General features: G+C 43.7%; 1 protein-coding gene across 5 annotated transcripts in view; it reads right to left on the bottom strand.

Annotated features, from left to right (window-relative positions):
- Nucleotides 1-14,581, bottom strand: part of TTC9 (tetratricopeptide repeat domain 9) — a 56,214-nt gene that overhangs the window by 14,066 nt on the left and 27,567 nt on the right. Inside the window, exons 2-3 of one of the 5 annotated variants that reach the window (XM_089907903.1) lie at nt 14,107-14,289; nt 2-3,201 (exon numbers count right to left, since the gene is read on the bottom strand). In XM_089907903.1, the coding sequence (XP_089764029.1) occupies nt 3,110-3,201; nt 14,107-14,289 (275 nt within the window). In that variant the 3' untranslated portion in view covers nt 2-3,109. The other 4 variants (XM_089907901.1, XM_022570240.3, XM_089907902.1 and 1 more) reach the window with 4 other exon arrangements.

The following is a 14,581-nucleotide window of genomic DNA, read 5'->3' as shown; positions in this document are numbered from 1 at the left end:
GGGTGAAGGACAAGAAAGAATTATTATCAAATCTGTAGATGGCACCAAGTGGGAGAAATTAGCAGATATGGGTGATGGGATCAAGATGAAAATGCTCACAACAAGCTGTAAGGGAAGACTGAAATCAATATGATTAAATGTAACAGGAATACAATTGTGCATTGAGATAAAAATACAATGTGACGATACTATATTATTCCATTTACATGAACTTTAAAAACAATTTTTATTTTTGCAAGACCAATCTATGGGGCTAGAAATTGGAATAGTGGTTACTTCTAGGGTTTCCAGGAGGAGATTAACTGGAAAGGGGCATGAGAGAACTTTCTAGGGTGACGGCAATGTTCTATATCATGATTGTTGTGTTGGTTGCAGGGGAGTATTCATTATTAGGACTTATCAGTTTGCATACTTGGTAAGACGTGAAATCTGTGCATTTTATAAGTTCCAGTCCAATATAAGATGGTGGATTTCAACAAGTAGAAGTACCTAAAAATGGAATGGGCTCTATTTGATATGAAACTCCCTGGAAGCATTCACGCAGAGACTAGAGAACCAACTGTTGGGGCTGTCATAAGCTTCCAGGGTGGAGAGCTATGGTTTCCTGAGTATCTATTATATGCCAGGCACTCTGCTAAAACCTGCCAGAGACATTAGGAATGATAATATTACTCTGGTCGTTCATTGCAGCATTATTTACAATAGCCAAGATATGCAAAGAACCTAAGTGTCCATCAATGGATGAACAGATGACAAAGATGTGGATAAGGATGAATGGATAAGGAACATACTACATTATATTATATATTTATATATAATATGCATATATAATGTATATAATTATATATTCTGTTAAAAAATATTCCTCTGCTCCTTCTTCTTCCTCCTTCTCATCTTATTACTATTATTATTATCATTAAATAATTAGCTAATGCTAAAGAATGCTTACTTTGTACCAGACGCCATCCAAAGCAGTTTACCCCCATTATTGCATTTAATCTTCACAGTAAATCTTTGAGAATGGTACTGTTATTATCCTTAGTTTCAGAAATGAGACACACAATAAATAAGTGTTAAAGTCTGAAGTTAAACTCTGATTGGCTCACATTACAAAAGGTGTGTGAGCCAGAGTGGGGTCAGAAGGAGAGGCCCAGGGAGCAGAAGACTGAGCTCTCTTCTCCCCTGCTGCCCTCTCTCCTACAATGTTGCAATCCTTGCCCCTCTGCCTTGGTTCAGTGGCAGCAGCTACGGAAGGGTCTAGAGTTGGGGGACATGGAAACTCCATGAAAGAGCAAGATTAAAATAACCAGGAAGGCCCCTGATGACTGTTTAGGACTCATAGGACCGTCCTTGAAGCTCTAGAACTTTGCTGTCCAATACAGTAACCACTAGCCATGCAGGACTATTGAGCAATTAACATGTGACTAGTTCAAATGGAGAAGTGCTGTCAGTGTAAATCACACACTGGATTATAAACAAAGAATGTAAATACACCATTAATCATTTCTATATTGATTATATGCTGTGATGGTAATATTTTAGATATCTTAGGCTAAATAAAATACATTACTTAAACAGTTTTATTGGGATAAAATTCACGCATTTAAAATGTACTTGAGGGAATTCCCTGGGGGTCCAGTGGTTCAGACTTGGCGCTTTCACTGCTGAGGGTCTGGGTTGATTCCCAGGTGGGGGAACTAATACCCCAGGTGGGGGAACGGGCAGTGCAGCAAAAAAAAATAAATGTACTTGACAATAGCTTTCAGTATATTTACAGAGTTGTGCATCCATCACCATGATCAATCTTAGAGCATCTTCATTATATTTCAGCAAGAAACCCTGCACCACTGAGGCATCACCCCCCAATCCTCCCACCACCACGCCCAAACCTCCAGCTCTGGGCAGCCACTAATCTCCTCTCTGCCTCTAGTATTTGCCTATTCTGGAAATTTCATAAAAATTGAATCATACGCATGTGGTATTTAGTGACTAGCTGCTTTCACTTAATGTTTTCAAGGTTCACCCACGTTGTACAATGTATCACTACTTACTTTCATTCCATTGTACAGATATGTCACATATTATTTATCCATTCATCAGTTGATGAACATCTGGATTTTCCCCACTTTTTAGCTTTTATGAATAATACTGCTACGAATATTAGTGTGTAAGTTTTTGTGTGGACATATGTATTCAGTTCTCTTAGGTATATACCTAGGAGCGGAATTGCTGGGTTATACAGTAACTTTATGTTTAACCATTTGAGGAACTGCCAAAATGTTTTCCACGGCAGCTGTACCACATTATATTACTACAAGCAGTGTATAAGGATCCCAGTTCCCTGCATCGGGACACTTGTTATCTGTCTTTTGATGATAGTCATCCTAGTGGGTAGGAAGGGGTGTCTCACTGTACTTTTGATTTGCATTTCTCTAGTAGCTAATGATGTGTTGAGCATTTGTTAATGTGTTTAGTGGCCATTTGTATACGTTCTTTGGAGAAATGTCTATTCAGATGCTTTTGCCCATTGTCTTTTTATTATAGGGTTTAATAGTTCTTTATATATTCTAGATACAATTATCTTATCAGATAGATGATTGCAAAAATTTCTCCCATTCTATGGATTGTCATTTTGCTTTCCTGATGGTGTCCTCTGAAGCACAGAAGTTTTTAATTTTAATAGATAAAAAGTCCAGTTTATCTATTTTTACTTTTGTTGCTGGTGCTTTTGGTGTCATACCCAGGAAATCATCACCTAATCCAAGATCATAAAGATTTTCGCCAAAGTTCTTTTCTTAAGAGTTCTATAGTTCTAGCTCTTAGATTTAGATTTTCAATCCATTTTGAGGAAATATTTTGTATATGATGTGAAGTAGCAGTCCAACTTCATTCTTTGGCACATGGTTATCCAGGTGTCCCAGCACTGTTTGTTGAAAAGACTCTTCTTCCCCCATTGAATTGTCTTAGCACCCTTGTCGAACATGAATTTACCACAAGTGAGAGGGTTTATTTCTGGACTATTATTTCTATTCCATTGATCTATATGCCAGTATCACACTGTCTTAATTACTGTAGCTTTGTAGTAAATTTTGAAATCAAGAAGTGTGGGTCATCCAACTTTGCTCTTCCTTTTAAAGGTTATTTTGGATATTCTGGGTCTCTTGAATTTCCATATGAAGTCTAGGATCAGTTTGTCAATTTCTGCAAAGAAATCAGTTGGGATATTAATAGAGATTGTGTTGAATCCATAGATCAACTTGGAAAGTATTACTACCTTTCTTTTTTTTTTTTTTTTGGCCACACCACGAGGCATGCATGATCTTCCCCAACCAGTGTTTGAACCCCTGCCCCCTGCAGTAGAAGTGTGGAGTCTTAACCACTGGACCATCAGGTAAGTCCCAGAAAATATTACTGTCTTAACAACCTTAAGACTTTCAATTCATGAATATGGAAAGTCTTTCCATTTATTCAGGTCTTCTTTAATTTTATTCAACAATGTTTTATAGTCTTCAGAGTATAAGTTTTGCGCTTTTGCTACATTTATTCCTGATGATTTAATTTTTTGATTGTTTCCTTAATTTTATTTTTGTTTAGAAAATATTACTAAAAGTAATTTTCTCTGTTTATTTTTACTTTTTTAAGGTTGGCTACTAGAAAATTTTAAATTATACAGGTGGCTCACATTATATTTCTTATGGACAGTGCTGTTCTAGAATAAAGAGGCTGAGATTAGAGGAAAAGAGGAACATAAAACAATGGAATATATCAAAAGTATGCATGCCGTGATGGCTCTGGAGCTACATTTGTGAAACCTAGTGTAGAATTTTCACCTATTATGGAAATCACATTTCCTATTATGGAAATGAAGAGCTTCTGATTGCACTCAGAGATAACAGGTGTACTTGTCCCTACTCTGCACAGAGGGGATTTAATCAGATAGAGTCTGCAGAGTTTTCTGTGACTTCTCAGCCCTTGGGCCTATAAGGGTAGTAAAGTGACATTGCCATTGCCTGAGCCCAGGCATGAGGAAACAGGGAAAGGGTAAGAAAAGACAAGCTCATGCTGACGGCCTCAAATCCTTTCATATGGTATCCAGGAAAGGGAGTAAAAGAGCTTTGCCATTGACCCTGGTCTGAAGCTGACCCCTCTCTCACCACTTCTGCTCCTCTCATTGGCACTCCCTCAGGAAAATCTTCCTTGATCCTTCAGGATTGCTATAGATGTAGATGCCCCTTCTTGGTGTGCCCTTGGGGCTTCCTGTAACATTTATTACACAGATTTGAAGTTGCCTGTTTACTTTTCCTTCTTCCCTGTAGACTGTGAGTTTCTCAAGCAGAGACAATACCTCATTAACCACCTAGAGTGAAGTGATAGGAATGATAAACATTGAGTGAGGGAATGATTGCATGAGTATTATGTTCCTTCTTTCTTTGGAAGAGAGTAATGTCACAGCATTACATTAAAAAAAGAAAGATGCTTTGTAAGTGTATTTTGGTTCACTGGGCAGAATTTAATTTTGTTGTTAGAAAACTGATGTGAAAACTAATGTGAGTTCTAGTTCTGGCTTTGTTACTTACTAGCTGTGTGACCTTGAAGAAGTCACTTATCTTCCCTGGACTTGATCCCTCATCTGTAAGTTGAGAGGTTGAACTATTGAGCTTTAAGATCCTTTCCAGCCCTAATATTCTGTGAGATGCTGAAGACAGGGCAAATCTGGCTTTCAATTGTTGGCTTACTTCCAGACAAGCAATTCAACAGAACAGCTGAGATTCCCAACATTTTGCAGGGGCCTCTGCCTTCTCCCCCTTCTCCATGTCTTAGCAAATATGAATAGCCAAGGGCCTCACTGAGTGCGGTTTTTTTTTACAGAATCCAATTTCAGTCCATTTAGAGGGGGACTTTTCATGCTGACTTGGTAATTTGAACTCTGTCGTGCCTGATGGACTGAATGCATTTTCCCTGCCTGTGTTACCCGCTCTGGGCTGGTGGGAAGAGAGAGTGCAGGCATTGGGAGTGGGAAGCAGGGGCACCTTAATCTGAGCAGCTGCGGATCCGCTGTTTTGGCCTTGCAGCCAGTTTTGTCTTTCCTGCTCTGAGGTACAGGATGTGGATACCATGGCATTGGAAGGATAGTGGGCGATGGCTATCCTCTTCCCTGACAATTGCCTTCTCCTTGCAGCGCAGAAGCCGCTAGCCTGTGGGAGCAACTGCAGCAAGAAAACTGTGTTGATCTTTGGGTGTGACTAGGAAACACCTGGTTCTGCAAACCATCAGAATTATTCCAACCGATTGCTGTGGAGTCTGATATATGCTTGCAGAAGGCATGCGATGGAGTATGGGGCTTCCTCTGCTCCCCTAACCCCCAAGTATCTATACTTGTTCTATTTGATCAGAGAGTAACCCAGGGGCCTGCTGGAAGTTCACTTTCTTCTAGAGTGCAGTGTAGGGAAATACAGAAGATAAACATACAGGTATTAGTAGCCACACTATAAATGAGGAAACTGAGGCTGAGCAGGGTGGGAGGAAGAAATGAATGTTTATTCCATGCTTACCCTGTGCCAAGTACTGAGCTAGGAGACAGGTACTTCTTAATCCTCCCAACAGCCTTTTAAGAAATATGACATTATGCCATGTATAGGTGAGGAAAATGAGGATCAGAAAAGTCAAGCAACTGCCCCAAGGTCACACAGCTAGTAGACATCAAAGCTGGTATTCAAACAAAGCTCCATCTATCCACACCGAAAGATCACAGGATTTGAAATAGTGGAGCTGGGTATTCTGATTGTCTGCTGGTCTACCTCAGCAGTGGCTCCTTAACCTGGCTGGTCAGCGGAAACTTTTCAGGACGTTAAAAAACTATAGTAGCTTGAGCATCATCCCCATGATTCAATGGATCTAAGGCACAGCCTGAGATTATGTATTTTTTAAAAGCTGCTTCAAGTGATTCTGATGTTTTGGAAAAAGCACAGCACTGGAGCACATAGCTTCACTTCTTTTTTTTTTTTAGGTGGTTTTTTTTTTTTAGAACGTGGTCACTGATTCTTTGACACACCTCTAACTGAGAGATGGGGTCTATATCCCCTCTCTTTGAATCTGGTTGGGCTTGTGACTATATGACAGAAGTGATTTTTTTTTTTAGATGTTGGGGGTAGGAGTTTAGTAATTTATTTATTTATTTTTGCTGTGTTGTGTCTTCGTTTCTGTGCGAGGGCTTTCTCTAGTTGCGGCAAGCGGGGGCCACTCTTCATCGCGGTGCGCGGGCCTCTCACTATCGCGGCCTCTCTTGTTGCGGAGCACAGGCTCCAGACGCGCAGTCTCAGTAGTTGTGGCTCACGGGCCCAGTTGCTCCGCGGCATGTGGGATCCTCCCAGACCAGGACTCGAACCCGCGTCCCCTGCATTAGCAGGCAGACTCTCAACCGCTGCGCCACCAGGGAAGCCCCATAGCTTCTCTTCTAACCCAAGTCTCCTAGGATTTCTTCAGTCCTTAGAAGCCAAGATCCAGTGAGCCCTGCACTTACTTCAAGTAACATTTGCCACCGGATCCATCACTGATTCCAGGTTCAATGCTCAACGTTTATTGGCCGCTTAGTATGTGCCAGGCGTTGTACTAGGCATTCTAGCTGCAAAGATGAATAAACCACAGTGTCTGCCCTGAGGAACATCCGGATAGTGGACCAGACGAATAGAAATAGGAAGTTCTGATTCCTATTTGTAGCAGATGTTAGGCAGAGGTAGACTCATGTTGTTTGGAATGCAGACTAAGGGATCAAGGAAGGCTTTCAAGCAGTGATGACTTGAACAAGTCCTATAGGAGTTAGCATGGCAAAGAGTGGATTGGAGGGGTGAGGCATAGCCAACTGGGCAGAGGGAACAGCATGGAAAGGCCCAGAGACCCCAGAACAATGGGTTCGGGGAATCACAAGAAGCTAGGCAGCAGTAGAATGTAGGGAACCTTGGGAAGAGGACCAGGAGGTGTCAGTGGGAGAAATCACATGAAAGACCTTGTGTGTTATGCTGAGTTTGGCCTTTATTCTAAAAGTGATGAGCAGCCACTAAAGATTTCTAAGCTGTGGAGTGACATAATCAGATTGTGTTTTAGAAGGGCCACTCTGCTAGAAATGAAAAGGTGAACCGTAGGCAGAAGAAGCTGGCAACAGAGGAACAAATTAATTGCAGAATTAAGAATTTATGTATGTCAAAAAGCACCATAAACAAAATTTGAAAACAAAGCACTTGGAAAGCATACTTGGCAGTGTTTCTTGCCCAAAATAATACTCTTAATAAAATTACATATTGATAATAAACATACCAATATCAAATAAATAGAAAAATCACAAAGAAGGAGGTACAAATGGTCAATAAGCATATGAAGATGCTCTTCACTAATAAAGAATTGTGAGTTCATATAACATTGATATACTATTATTTTCCTCTCAAATTGGTAAAGATTTGGTAAGTGATAATACCCACCTGTAGTGAGGGTGCAGGGAACAGGGCACTCTCAAGCCTGCAAATAGAAGAGTGCTTTGGTACAAACTCTCTGGAGGGCAGTTGGTAAAATATATCAAAATTCTTAAAGATAGCCAAACGACATCCTTCTCAGATTTTATCCTCAGGAAATAGTCCTAGATATGTGCAAAATTTAGCTACAAGAATGTCTGTTGCAATATTATTTACAATAAAGATTGGGAACGCATGAGATAATCACTATTGGAAGATTGGTTACCAAATGAGGGTCCACCCACATAATGAGGATGCTGTTGAAACAGTTTGGGAGACCAGCAAAAAATGTTACGTTCGTGTTATAGTGGGTGAAGTAGCAGAAGGTGCAAAAAGTGTGTCCCATGTGCTACCATTTGTGACAAAATAGATACATACATTTGAAAATGCGTAACTGTCTCTGAAAGGATATACAAGTAGCTGGAGAGAAACTAGAGGCTGGCAGACAGGGCAGGAAAGAGAGTAACTTCTGACTCCAAATCTTTTTGTAATTTCTTGAATGTGTATGCATTACGTATTCTACAATATAAATACACATTTTGAAAAGTGAGTTATTAAAGAGTATGTACAGTATGATCCAATCTTTGTTTAAAAAATGCATGTGCATGTGTACATTTATACCAAAAACAACCAAAAGATACATCCATAAGGATAACAATATCTGTCTCCGGTAGTAGGATTATGGGGCGGAATTTATCTTTTTTTTCCCCTAATATTTCTACAATACACATGTGAGGCTTTCATAATAATTACAATAAAAGTATAATATTTTTTCCCCAAAGAGTCTATCACAAAAGTCCAAGCGGGAGATGGCAAAGCAGGTCAGATCCAGGATGAGCGCTCCAAGTATAGCTCAGCAGTGATATCTGCAAACAAAACGTATAATTAAATAACAGTCCCTGTTTGGGGGAGGGACGAGGAGAAGGAAGCTGATGGTTTGTTAAGGGGAACAGTGCTGATGTTGCCTACCAGCTCTCTGAAGTCTCTGGACAAACGCACAGGAAGTTCAGTCCCACCATCTCAAACAAGTCCCAGGCAGCTTTTCTCTTTGGGATCATTTAACTTTGGGTCACAGTGAATGGAGTTCCCAGCATGCGTACCTACGTTACCAGACAAGCAGAAGACCTGGTCGCTTGTTCTATGAGGTCCCATGAGGTTGTCCTCACCTAGTTCTGGTTTTCAACCGTTTTCTTTGGAAGGATGGCAGCAATCTTATCATCCCCGTCTGTCCAGCTCTGCCCCTCTCCCTCGGTGAGGCAAGACCCCTCTCCTGTTCCACGTAGTGAATAGTTACTCTGAGTCCTTCTTCATGGCACGAAGACCAAAGGAAGACCCTCCCGGATTGAACTGGTTCTGCACACCACCTCTGACCTCATCTTCATCCTTCAGATCCTAACAAGCAGTCTGCCAGCTCACAAACTTTCTGGGCTGGAGCCTAAGGAAGAGGGGAGTTTTGCACGTTTGCCCGTACTATGTGTGCTGCGGGGTGGATTTGAGTTGGGGTCATGTGAAATCATTTTGGGGGAAGAGGGCAGAGAGGAGGACATGGTAGGGGTGGGGGAGGATGTGGCAGCAGTATCAGCGTTTCTCCCTTTTTCCCTTCTCCAGAGGGTGAGCTATAGGCAACCAACTGGGGGCCCCTGGATATTTCTAGCACCTTCTTGCAGCCCCCGTTGGAAGCCTTTGAGGAGCTATGTGAATATACACTGTGCTGCCGCCTTCTGGGCCCCTCAGAAGTGATTGGATCCTGCAGTGTTGGAGCCTCTGATTAAACAAATAAGCCAGAATTAACTGTGTGTTTCCTTTCAATCTCTACCTGTAACTGTGACTCTTCCCCAAAGCTGGGGATGGGGTGAGGAATGCTAGCTGGATTGTTTGGATACCTGCTGGCCCGTCAGCAAGGAGAATAAACAATACACAGAAATAACTGCTGGGTCTCAGCTGCCTTTTCCGCCACTAGGGAGTCAAGTGTTAGGGACAATTTTTCACCTTGGGCTAAATATGAAAGGCAGCCCACGTACCATCATTGACGTAGTCAAGGTTTGTCACACATACTGTCCTGCTTTCGAATGGTTGTAACTACCCAATATTATTACCTTTTAGGGCAGCAACTAACTACGGAGTAGTTAGCAGCTGAAGCTCTGGAGTCAGACAGACTCGGTTCAAATCCTAGCTATGCCACTTAAGGCCATGCAACATTGGGCTAGTTTTCTCTTTTTCAGTTTTCTTATCCATCAGATGGGAATAGTAGGGTAATTGCACGAAAGAAATGAGATTATACATGTAAAGATCTGAGGACAGTGCATTTAATAAATGCTCACTATTAATATTATTGCATCTGTATATATTTTAATTTGTACAATATTGTCCCACGGATCACACAAAAAATACATGAAAGTGCTTTGAAAATTTTAAAGCATCATATAAATTAAAGGTATCATTGGTAATAATCTCCTATGACTATTTCTCAACTCTTCCAACTCCTTGAAGACTGGGACTACATCCTATGTCCCAGGGCAAACTGCACAATGACAGGCAAACAAGAAGCCCTCAGTAAGCGTCTCTTATTTGACTGAAGCAACATGGCGTCGCAAAAAGGGCATAGGTGTCAGGAGACTAGGCTGGGATAAAATTAGTTTAAGGCAGGAGAGCCAGTCTGCAGTCATCATTTAGTCATTCAACAAATATTTGTTGAACACATTCTATGTGCTAGATATTGAGTCCAGGTAATTTCATCAAAAAAGAGGCTACAGGTTCCCACATAGCCAAATCCCTGGGCAGTCTCCACAATGCCAGCCTACTCTAAAAGCACAAAGGCGCAGCCAGCATTGTATACCACTGCACAAATGGCCCATTGCTTTGGGGGAAGCCCCATCCTACCTGGCTGCAAGCAGCTCTGATTGAGGGTTGCGGGAGGGAGTACAAGTGAGGGAGTGGGCCGCTTTCAACAGAAATGACAGGAACTGCTGCCTGTTAATTTATTTTTATTTACACTTAATTCGTCCGCAGCTCAGTCTCCCAGTCTATACAATGCTCTTTCCCCTAGATATCATCTCTCCCTCTCCCCGTCCCTATGTGGTCAGCCCCTGGCCCACTCTACCCTGCCCTTCTGCTGTCACAGCTGCCTGCTGGCTGGGAGTCTGGGAGAATGGTATGTGTGGTCACCAGAGGGCACTGAGAGTGGGCTTCGATGGCATGTGAATCCTGGCAGAGTCTCAGATCCCCAAGTGGGAGAGGAGAAAGCACAAACCAAGACAACGAGTGAGGGAGGGAGGCAGGGCCTGAGGTTTTGGGGGTGGGGAGCGGGTTTGTGTGCAGAAATCCAGTGCACAGACTCTCAGACTCTGTTGGCTTAACCAACGCTTCTGGTGTCTGTCTCATCCCTGGATTTGTCACAGTTGCCTTGAGATGCTGCAGTCTGTCAGGCAGCTGTGGAGGGGTCCAGCCCGTGGGCTCCGTGCCTGACGCCTTTGGGATGGTGCACCTGCCAGGCTCTGCCTCTGCCGGAAGCACTGGCCCAAGTCAAAGCTGCAATGGCATTCCCAACCTGTGACAGTCCTCTCCAGCTGTTCCCGCTGAAGTTAGGTCCCTCTCAGCGGCTGCCCTACTGGAAAGAGGATGTCCCTTGTCAGGGCAACCCACCAGATTCCAAATCTGCCCGTCTCCTTCTTTTCACACTGGGAGTAGACAAAGAGTTGAGGGGCAATAGGAGGAGGAAGTGGGGAGAAAGGAACAGAACCCTGGGAAGGGCTCTCCACCAGTGGGTGCCTGGATGTCCCGGGTTAGGCTCGGCTCTAGAAAGGTGTTCTAGTTACATGGCTTCCTTCTCTCTCTGGGAGCATCTGCTGAGCTTCATCTCCGTCAGCTGGATATATCGAATCACGTTGGTGTCTGTGAGGAGAGAAACACACCTTAGGGAACAGCTGGTGAGGGGAACTCTTGGGTCTGTGGAGAATCAGACCAAAGCTGTATCTGCAGACCATGGACAAGCCAGACGCACTCAGCCAGGGTCCAGCGTGGCTGAGAGGGCAACCAGGATGTGCTTCCTCTCTTTCACTGCTCCGCGTCTCCACGTGGACAGGTCCCTGTGACCCAGAGCACAGATGGCAAGGAGAGGAGAGGCAGGGGAATTTCTCCCCTTATTTCTATGGAGCAGCAAACCCCAGTGGTCCTGAGTCAGCACAGTTAGTTGGAGTTTAACCTCAGGCAACTTAGAAGTTTCTCTGAGCCTCCTGTCTCGTCTGCAAGAAACAACTTCCGTTTTTCAGTGCCTACTTTATGCCATGGTTTTAACCTTCATCGTCTCACTGAACACTCATTATAATCCTGTAAGGTATGTTTCATCATCCTCACTGTGACCAAAGTTAAAACTGGGCCCCGGAGAGATTAAGTCAGATGCCCAAGGAGACACACATAGTTGCCGCATCTGAATCCAAAGGCTGCCTCTCCCGGGGATCATATCTTCCTTATAAAATTGCTGTGAGGACCAAAGTAGATATGTCTAAAAGGGCTTAACCCAAATGATCAATAAATATTAGTTGATTGTAATGTTGTTTTTTTTTAAAAATAATTTTATTTATTTTTGGCTGTGTTGGGTCTTTGTTGCTGCACGCAGGCTTTCTTTAGTTGTGGTGAGCGGGGGCTACTCTTCGTTGCGGTGCGCGGGCTTCTCATTGCGGTGGCTTCTCTTGTTGGGAGCATGGGCTGTAGGCGCGCGAGCTTCAGTAGTTGTGGCACGTGGGCTCAGTAGTTGTGGCTCGCGGTCTCTAGAGCGCAGGGTCAGTAGTTGTGGCGCACGGGCTTAGCCGCTCCACGGCATGTGGGATCTTCCCGGACCAGGGCTCGAACCCATGTCCCCTGCATTGGCAGGTGGATTCTCAACCACTGCGCCACCAGGGAAGCCCCTGTAATGTTTTTCAGTTGGAGAGTTTAGAAGAAATTTGTTTCATTGTCTTATCTTGTTCTTACCAGTAAGGTTAGGCAACCACCTCACCACAAACTGGGGAATCTCCCCCCAGTTCCAGCCCTTAAATTAGTGAGTGCGGAAGGACATAGAACAACTGTTTAGCCCTGCACACACCGAAATATGAATTAGGCTGCCTGAGATGTTTACTTCCACAAGTACAAATGAATGCTGTATAATATTCCAGAATGCCTGGCAGGGCACCCAGAACAGTGCTGGCAGATAGCAGGTGCTCAAGAGAATTCTGTTGAATGAGTCCCATTCTTGGTCCTCAAGTGGCTTATAGTAGAGCTGGGGGAACATGATTTATATACAGAAAACAAATCAACAACACATAAAAATAAAGATATTAGTGTTCTTTAAAAAAATAAAGAAAAAAGCATGTTGGGTATTTGCAAATTCATCCTAACAAGACTCCTTGGAAGGAGAATTGCGTTAAAAAAAAAAAATCAGCCATATGAACAGCCATGGCAACAGCAAGTCAAAGTCATGGTCTAAATGATACCTTCTCAAGTATTCCCTGGTGGCGCAGTGGTTGAGAGTCCGCCTGCCGATGCAGGGGACACGGGTTTGATCCCTGGTCCAGGAAGATCCCACGTGCCGTGGAGCAACTAAGCCCGTGTGCCACAACTACGGAGCCTGCGAGCGGCAACTACTGAAGCCCAAGCGCCTAGAGCCCGTGCTCCACAGCAAGAGAAGCCACCGCAATGAGAAGCCCGCACACTGCAACGAAGAGTAGCCCCCGCTCGCCGCAACTAGAGAAAGCCCCTGCGCAGCAACAAAGACCCAACTCAGCCAAAAATAAATAAATAAATTTATTAAAAAAAAATAAATAAATGATAGCTCCTCAGAGAGGGTGTTCCTGACCACCTGGTCTGAAATAGCACCCCCTTTAATCTTGATCCTCTGACTGCTTTACTTCCTTCATAGCACTTACTACTACTAAATATTACGTTATCAATTTGTCTGTTTGTTTACTGTCCATCTCCTTCCATTATAACATAAAGTCCTTGAAGGTAGCAACTTTTTTTTGTTCCCTGCTATTTACCCAGCACCTAGAAGAGTTCCTGGCCCATTGTACCTGCTCAATATATATCTGTGGCATGAATGAATGGCGGGGCTAGTGGATGTGATTTAAGCGAATGGTACAGATAACACCTGCTCTAAGGACTGGGTTCTGACTGAAGGAGCTGGAGCATGCTTCCTGGAGGATGTTGGGCTTAGCTCCCAGATTATCCATTTGTATTCTGTCTCATCAACCAGAATGTGAGCTCCTCACAAGTGGGGACCACGTCTTCTCATCTCCATCCTTGGCACCCAGCACAAATCTTGGCACATAGTAAGAATACAATATGTACTCATTGAATAAGTAAAGAGGGCTGGATTCTTGGTTGGAAAAATGAAGAATTCCATATTCCATTTGAAAAGAAGAGATGCCCAGGCTCCCTGGAACCCAGACCCCAGGCAAAGGCATGGACTATGTGTTCTCCTTGTTCCAGGACCTAGCACACACCTGACCCTTCATTTGCCATTTCCCTCCCTGCCTGGCCCTGCCAGCCAGGAACTCTGACCACGGCAATGAGACGGCCTGGGAGCTGCCCCAGGGGGCTGGTGGTAAGGAAAGAGCAATTGCTTCCTTACCTGTTGGCTGTCGGGTCCTTGCTTCTTTCAGGTAGTAGAGTGCTTTGTCATAGTCTCCAAGGTGGTAGAAGGCCACACCGGACCGGTAAAGGGCCTTGAAATTCTCCCCTTCTTTCTTCAGGACTTTGAGGCAGTACTCTTTGACTCGTTCATAGTTCACCAGCTCAGCCTGGAGCAGGCAGGCTACAGAGGAAGGGAGAAAGAAGGGAAAGTGCCATCAACACAACAGCAGCAGGCTCTGAATGTCTCCCTTTGGTTTTTCCTCTCTGACCAGAGAAGGTTTACGAGTGCTGGGGCTTTACGGTGGGGTTTACGCCATGGAGTTTGTCATCAAATAATCCTGGGTTCTAGGATCCAGTTTCATCTTCAACAAGCTGTGTGACCTTGAGCAAGTTACCTGACCTTGTAATATGGATTGAATTGTGCCCCCCGCCCCCCTCACTGAGTCCTAACCCCCAGTGCTTTAGAATGTGAC

Source organism: Delphinapterus leucas, chromosome 2, assembly GCF_059928025.1.
Source record: "Delphinapterus leucas isolate spDelLeu-1000000601 "Yukka" chromosome 2, BTC_Dleu_Yukka2, whole genome shotgun sequence".
In the NCBI taxonomy this organism is placed as follows: domain Eukaryota; kingdom Metazoa; phylum Chordata; class Mammalia; order Artiodactyla; family Monodontidae; genus Delphinapterus; species Delphinapterus leucas.
The sequence above is the reverse complement of the archived record's forward strand: the minus strand, read 5'-3'. Positions and strand labels throughout refer to the sequence as shown.